Source organism: Eublepharis macularius, chromosome 2, assembly GCF_028583425.1.
Source record: "Eublepharis macularius isolate TG4126 chromosome 2, MPM_Emac_v1.0, whole genome shotgun sequence".
Lineage (NCBI taxonomy): Eukaryota > Metazoa > Chordata > Lepidosauria > Squamata > Eublepharidae > Eublepharis > Eublepharis macularius.
The window spans coordinates 142,641,189-142,649,348 of NC_072791.1; the positions used below are offsets into that span (position 1 = coordinate 142,641,189).

An 8,160-nucleotide genomic window follows, 5' to 3' on the forward strand; every position below is an offset into this window, starting at 1 on the left:
AATCAATATTTTTCGCTGTTAGCTCTATTCCCAGATATTTAGTCTTATGTACCACTTCACACTCTGTTAATTCACTCAGTTCATGTTGCTTCTTTTTGGTCATATTCTTGGTTATTATTTTTGACTTCTTTTTGTTTATATAAAAACCTGCCAGATCTCCAAATTCCTTAATTCTCTCAAGTAGTATTGGCATAGCTTGTAATGGATCTTCTACTATAAACATCACATCGTTTGCAAACGCTCTTAGCTTGTAAGAAGATCCCTTTATTTTTATTCCTTTTATGTCGTCATCTTCTCTGATCTGCCTTAGTAATATTTCTAAGACCATTACAAATAACAGCGGTGATAGTGGGCATCCTTGTCTTGTACCTTTCCTTATTTCAAACCTTTCTGTCAGGTCGTCATTGACACAGAGTGTTGCTCTTTGTTCCTTATATATTGTTTTCACTGCTTCTATAAATTCTTTGCCTAAATCCATCTTTTCCATTGTTGCATACATAAAATCCCAGTTCAGGTTGTCAAAGGCCTTCTCTGCATCCGCAAAGAAGAAGCCTACTTCTTTGTCAGGTCGCTTATCAAAATATTCAATGACGTTTATAACCACTCTCAAATTATCTTTTAATTGTCTATTTGATAGGAATCCAGCCTGATCTTCTCCTATAAAGGCCTTTAACCATATTTTAAGTCTGTCTGCTAGTACTCTTGCCATTATTTTATAGTCATTGTTTATAAGCGAAATTGGCCTATAATTTTTCATGTCTGTCAAGTCTTGTGATTCTTTTGGGATCAAAGCAATATTCGCTTCATTCCATGTGTCTGGAAGACCTTTTCCTTGAAGAATATCATTCATTATATTTTTTAATATCGGTATAAGTTCTTCCTTCATTGCTTTATAAAATTTAGCTGTGATCCCATCCGGACCTGGTGCTTTTCCAATCTTTGCTGCTTCTATTGCTTGTAAAATTTCTTCCTCTGTTACTGGAGCATTCAGTCTCTGTTTCATTTCTTCTGATATTTTTGGTAGGTCTATTTTTTGGAAATATTGATCTATTTCTTCCAAATTCACTGCCTTGCTTTGAAATAATTTCGCATAATAATAGAAGGCCCGTTTAATTGCTTGATGATCCTTCAATTCCTTTCCTTCCTCAATTATCTTGCTAACAATTTTCCGCTCTTTTTTCTTCTTCAGTTGCCAGGCTAGGTACTTTCCTGGTTTGTTTGCACCTTCAAATGACTTCTGTTTTAATGCCTTTAACTTCCATTCCAATTCCTTGTTGCTAATGGCTCTTACTTGCACTTGCAGTATTTTGATTTCCTTTCTTATTGATTTTTTCCCAGGTTTTTTCTTTAACTCCTTTTTGGTACAATTTATCTTGAATTTCTTGCCATTTCTGTTGCTTTCTTTTCTTGTCATTATTTAAGAAAATTAAATTTCCTCTTATTACTGCCTTACATGTGTCCTATACCATCTGGATTGAAACTTCATTACTGTTATTTATTCAAAAAAATTGCTTTGTTTCCTCTTTCAAATAGTTCAAATTATCCTGATTTTGTAGTAAATCTTCATTTATTCTCCATCTTAACTTTCTCCGACCCATTGTTGCTTTCCATAATATTGGATTATGATCTGAACTCACCCTAGGCAAAATTTCCACTTTTTTTGTATTTAAAGCCAGCTGTTTTGATGTCCAGATCATGTCAATTCTTGAAAATGATAAATGCCTCGCGGAGTAATATGTAAAGTCTTTGGCTTTAGGATTTTCTTTTCTCCATACATCCTCAAGTTGTTCTTGCTGGACCAAGTCGAAAAATACTTTTGGCAGCTTTCCAGATTTCTTGTTGCCTCCTTTAATCTTCCTGTCCATCTGTAAATCCACGACAGCATTAAAGTGTCCTACCATTATCATCTGTTCATAAGAGTCCTGATCCAGTTTGTCCATTATTTCTCTATAAAATTGGTCTTTTGCACCATTAGGTGCATAAAGACCTATTATCAATGTTTTTTGGCATTTACATTAATTTCCACAACCACGTATCTTCCATTCTGATCTTGAAAGATTAATTTAGAATCTATAGTCTCTTTAATATAAATCACTACTCCTTTTTTCTTTTGCTTCGACGATGATATATATTCTTTTCCTTTTTTAGGTATTTAATATCTTGATCTTTAATATGAGTCTCTTGTAAACGAATTATATTGCAATTTTGTTTTTTTAGCCAATGAAAAATTGTTTTTCTCTTTTGGGGTGAGTTTATTCCATTTACATTCCATGATATTAATTTGTATTCCATTGTGTTACTATATTAATGTTCTGGGAAAATCTTCTGCTTTTCCTCAAAATTTTTTTCCATCTGCTCTCTTGTTTTGATGATGACTCTTAAGGCTTTATAGTATAAACAATCCTTCTGGTAGTCCCCATCTATACCTGATATCCTTTCCTCTTAATTTCTGGATCAATTCTCTGTATTTTTTCCTCTCCTGGAGAATGCCTTTTGGCATTTCTTTCATAATCTGAATTCTGTTTCTGTCCACTCTTAATTGCTCTTCAAAATGCCTTTTGATAATTTCTTCTTTCATTCTCTTTGTTACTAGTTGGACAATAATATCTCTTGGTATTTTCTTACGTTGTACAAAAGCTGAATTAATTCTATATGCGAGATCCATATTTATTGATATTTCTTCTGATTCTTTATGTAAAAATTCTGCCAGTATTTCTGTCATTTGTTCTTGTGCGGATTGGGTATCTGATTCTTTGACGCAGCGAAATCTTAATTGCCTTTCCATTGCCTTACATTCCATCAACGCCATTCTTCCTTGTATCCCTTGATTTTCCTGTTTTATATCTGTTGCAAAATCCTTGGTCTTTTGCTCAACCTCCTCCACTTTTTTATTGGTTGCTTGCAATTCCCCTTTTATTGCGTCTATATTTTTTGCCAGTCCCGCTACTTCTTCCTTGATAACAACTTTTACCGCCACCTTAATAGCATCTTTCATATCTTTTAAGTCTTTTGAAAGCATTTCCTGCATTTTTTGCAACAATTCTTTGTGATTCTCCGCCACTCTTCTCTAATCCTTCGATCGATGCATCCACTTAGGCTTGCCACTCTCTTTCCGCTTTTTTTCCAGCCATCATGGGGCTCTGCTTTGCACCTCCCCACATATCTGCTCTTTTTCTTAAATCCGTTTTGACTTCTATAGCCCCTCTCTCCTTTCAGTATATTTAAATGTCTTTTTTAACAGTTTAAAAATAGTTTCTTTTATATCCAAAATGTCAGGCGTTTTTTCTCTATGGTTTCTTAGCCTCTTCTCTTTGGTTACTGGCTTTACTTCGTACCTCACTTAAAATGGCGTACTTCCTGTTCCTGAAGTCCTTGTAGCTTTTCCAGTAGTTCCTTTGTTTTGCTTCCGGGTCTTCCTTCTTCTAGTCGATCTTCTTACTTCCTGCCCTCTGCTGTCTTCTCTAGGCAGCACCTTATCTGCTCCCCTGCTTACTTCCCATCTTGCGATGTTTCCTCCAGCCCACAGCTCCTCTCTCATGCTGCTTATCTCACTTCTAACCGCAGGTATGTGTAAACAATATTTCTTTTCCGTTTTTTAGCACTTAAAACTTCACCAGCATCCAAAATTTTACTCAGTAATTAATCCTTGACATTTATTCTATCAGATTCTGTCCCTTTAACTTTTTTATCTTGGTCTTTTCACTGCCGTTTCAGTCTAAAAAGTCCGATAATGATTTTTACCTTTCGACGTTTCTGCGGGTTGTCTGTGCTGTTTCATTCACTTATATTTGGTCAAAGCTGTTACTGAAGCTTGGTTTCTGCTGATCTTATGCCAATTAAATGACTCCTGAGGTAGTGCAGAGTTGATAGCTCACCCTTCTCCGAGGGGACCTCAAGGTGGTGGGGAGAATCCTTGATTCAGAACCCCCCCCCCCTCACCGAGATCACACTCTCTCGGGGTTGCGAAGTGTTCAAGCCCAACTTCTCCCTGAAGTTGGGTCGGCAGCAGGCATCTAGGTGCCTCACTTTCCAAAAAAAAACAGTGCCTCGGACAGCCCAGACTTGGGCTCCTTCAGTCCATCAATCCCAAGACGGAAGTCGGCAGCTGATTCCACTTTTGAACTACTCTGACTGTGAAAAAGTTTTTCCTAATATCCAGCCGGTACCTTTGTGCATGTAATTTAAGCCCATTGCTTCGGGTCCTACCCTCTGCTGCCAACTGGAACAGCTCCTTGCCCTCCTCCAAATGACAGCCTTTCAAATATTTAAAGAGAGCAATCATGTCCCCCCTCAACCTCCTCTTCTCCAAACTAAACATTCCCAAGGCCCTCAGCCTAACCTTGTAGGGCTCAGTCTCCAGACCCTAAATACAAATCAAATTTTGTGACAAATCAGACCAATTCATGTTTTGCGAAACGCGTTTCGTGGGGCCACAGTTTTAATGAAATTCATGACTTTTTGGGCTGATTCGTTAGATTCGTGAATTATTCATGATGCCAGACAGGCTGGCACCGATTCATTCATTCCCTAGGCAACATAGGCCCGGAATGTCTGCAGACCTTTTGTTGCCATTTGAAACCCCAATCTTAGCCCACATAACCTTGATAGGCAACTCTCCCTGCCAATTGGAGAGCTTCCATTCTGCCCTATACAGCAAGGAGCAGGAGGGTTAATCACCTAGGCAACTAAGCAGATGAGCCTTCTGTAGCCATGGAAACACCAATCTCATCCCTACAAACCCCGTTAGGCAGGTCTGTCTGCCAACCAGAGACCTCCTGTTCTGCTCTATGTGAGCATTTCTTATATAAGGCACAGCTCTCTGCCTCGTGCTTTTCAGTTCCAGTAGACGGAGAGGGAGGATCTGGAGTGAGAGACTGGAATTGGGAGCTTTTGGCTGGATTTGCTGCTGCTTTAAAAGAGACTGAAAAGCCTCTTTCTTATTTTCAGCTCTTGGCCTTGCTGGAAAGGTCGTTGGGTGAGGGTGCCTTCTTTCCTCCACCCCACCCAACCCCAGTCTCAGGGCATTCACAAAACTAATTAATCATTTCGTGAAAGTTCGTGATTTGTGGAATGCAACAAAACACAAAACACTTGTTTGTTTTTTTCCCCATTTCGTGCCCATCTCTATTGGAGAGCAAGGGATCTGTGTTTACCAGTGTATCACTGTTGAAATAATAGGATTCTTCAGACTCCTTTCCATCCCACCCAGCATCTGAGTCATTTCCTCTGTGCAAAAAAAACAAAGCACCTATTTACTTTTCACCTTGCAATTCACATTCATTCCCCACAGCTTATTTGGATGGTTATCCGAGGCCAGTGCTCTAGAAAAAAAGTATGCGTTTTGCACCTTTCTCCCATATCACCCCACCCTTCCTAATTGCTATGATGGATGCGCATGCAAGCCATTTCTTGATTGTCTGCTGTGATATGAACTAAGAGTAGATTTGAAGTGAGAGAGCTATATGCAGAGCCTCTCCCTTTCTGAGCCAAGCATCTGGCATCACACCGGTCTAAAAGTTGCCATACGAACAACAGCTGACGGGTGTAGTAGGATTTGTGATAGTTTTTTCCATGAGATTTTTTTGAAAACCGCAGCTGAACATTCTCATCTGCTCATCTCTGTAACTCCAGCAAGCATGGGGGTGGGATATTGGAGTTAAATGCCTGAGGTGCAACTCCAAGGTGTGTGGATGGTGGAAATGTTTCCTTCTATCTCTGTAGATTTGTTAAGTCTGTCCACATACTATACCTCTGTAGCATACAAAAGTGTACAATATGTGCCAAAAATGAGGTAACCAACAAGAATTGTTTTCAGAGGTCCTGCTCACTCTGTCTCGGATTTATTAGATAGTTAATTAGATGCCCTCTTAGTCCTGTTGGGAAAAGTGTCGTAGCTAGCATTTTGATGAATCGTATCGGAAATGTATGGGTGGGGGGACTGTTAAGGATTTACTGGCATTCTGCTGTTAGTTGTTACACAAACCAGAAGCAAATATAGCAAGATTCATTGATAGCTGCTTACGTTGCATACGATAAAAAAAAATAAGAATTAACATGATAGTGGTATTCTGACAGATATATTTACTGTTTGGCAGTTGTTGGTGCCAAACATTATATTGATAGTATTTGGTTAATGGAGATTTTTGTCTTTTCCACCTTTTTTGGTTTTCCACCTATGTTATCCCATAAAAATTCAGCAACACTTTCTTAAGTAATGAGAAGAATGTATTATTTCCTCTTTAAACTTAGTGCTGCAAGCAGTGCACAATATGGTTTATTTTAGTTTGAAAATGCCCAAAATGTAGCACATTTGAATGTCGAGGATCTTGTTCATATAGACATTCCTGTATGTTTATGATTGCTGTCATTATCATCAAGAGGGTAAAGAGTCCAGTAGCACCTTTAAGACTAATCAACTTTACTGTAGCGTAAGCTTTCGAGAACCACAGTTCTCTTCGTCAGATGCATCTGACTTCCTCCAAATTATTTATTTCTCTGCAACTGTCAGTGATGCATTTTATTAGGGCTGGCTGATTCTTGACTTCCATCCTCTCTTCTGATTTTTCTGAAGAAGGTGGCTTCATAATGCTGGGTATTAGAAAACAGCGGTATTTATTAGCCATAGTGATAAAGGTGCCCAGATGATAAAGTGACGCCTCCCTCCATTTTTAGAGTTTGTGAAGAAAATACTTAAGCTGTCAGAAAGGGTGATTTAATTTCACTGTAGGTTCAATGGGGAAAATGACCTTCATATTTTTGTTTTTGGTATTAAGAGAGCCATCAATAAACCAGTGGGTTTTTATGGAGCACAAATTGTGTTCAAGTTTAGGATAATATGATGAAGGGCTCTAGCTGTATCAGTCATTTGTATTATGGCAGAATGTTTCAAAGCTGTTTGGTTTCTGCTACTAAACATTATGGCTTTGTCTCCCACAGATTCATGGGTGTGAGGAGAAGGCCAAAGCACATGCCCAACAGAGGATCAGCAGAGAAGGTGTTCTGTACTCTGGGAGTGGTTTGAAAGACAGGCCTGTGGACCCTGCCAAAAGAGCTCACCTCCAGAGGCGCCTGGACAAGAAACTAAGTGAACTGACAAACCAGAGAAAGGGCAAAAAGAAAGACAAAGGAAAATGAGAGGATTCCCTTTTGTAAAGACACCATCCCAGCCAGTCTGCTGTTGAGGCACTGTCTTAAAGTAGCAGACCCAAGCTCCAACCATAAAGCCCTTCAGCCTTTGGGCTTGTTTTTTCTTAAAGCCAGAAATGTGCTTCTCAGAGGTCCAAAGGCTATTGAAAAGGCTTGTCAGCCTGAATCTAACTGCACCATTCAAACTATGCTCAGGTTGGACCTTGTCCTATAAAAATGAGTTTAGACCAGTTATATCAAATCCATACAGCACTGCTAATTCAGTAAGAAGGTGGGCAGCTTTTGTTTGGAATCATTATCTTTATTGGCAAAGGTCATATGTGTACACAATGTAAGTGAACAGGTGGTTTTAAAATAAAAGTATGATAAATAATTTGAGCAATGGATTGTGAGTTTGATGATCTATGGTAGGCAGTATTAGTAATCATTGACCCTACGCAAAAGTCTCTTTCTAATAAAGCATGGGACCAGTCAAAACAGCAGCACTGTATTAATGTTTGGAAAACATTAATACATGAAAGTCAACATTAGATATCTCCTTAATGCAAGTGAATATTCAAGAGGGAAGGCCAAAAAAAAGCATTTATGTTTCTAGATGCTGAAAAAGCGTTCAATAATGTGTCTTGGAAATTTCTTATGAAAGCATTGCAAAGAATGAATTATGTGACTGAGTTCCTGAACTGGATGCAAAGTATCTACAGTAACCAGCAAGCCGCAATCCTAGTTAATGTTTCTTTTACGGAGAAAATTGAAATAACAAAAGAAACATGACAGGGGTTCCCAATATCACCACTACTGTTCATTATTGCCTTGGAAATCCTAGCAGTGAGAATTAGGCAAGACAGCAGAATTGAAGGAGTAAAGGAGGGCAAAGAGGTATATAAAATGAAAATCTATGCAGATGATGTGGTCATATCAGTGACAAATCCAAACAACTCTCCGTCTTGTGTGTGTGTGTGTGTGTGTGTGTGTGGTGCCCTCAAGTCAGAGCTGTCTTATGGCGACCCCCTAGCA

At 38.7% G+C, this 8,160-nt stretch overlaps 1 protein-coding gene across 1 annotated transcript in view; it reads left to right on the forward strand.

The window, feature by feature from the left end:
- Positions 1-7,524, forward strand: part of IGHMBP2 (immunoglobulin mu DNA binding protein 2) — a 140,100-nt gene extending 132,576 nt beyond the window's left edge. Inside the window, exon 15 of the mRNA XM_054970107.1 lies at positions 6,937-7,524. Within this exon, the coding sequence (XP_054826082.1) occupies positions 6,937-7,134 (198 nt within the window). The 3' untranslated portion in view covers positions 7,135-7,524. The remainder of the gene's footprint in view (positions 1-6,936) is intronic.
- Positions 7,525-8,160: the final 636 nt, after the last annotated feature.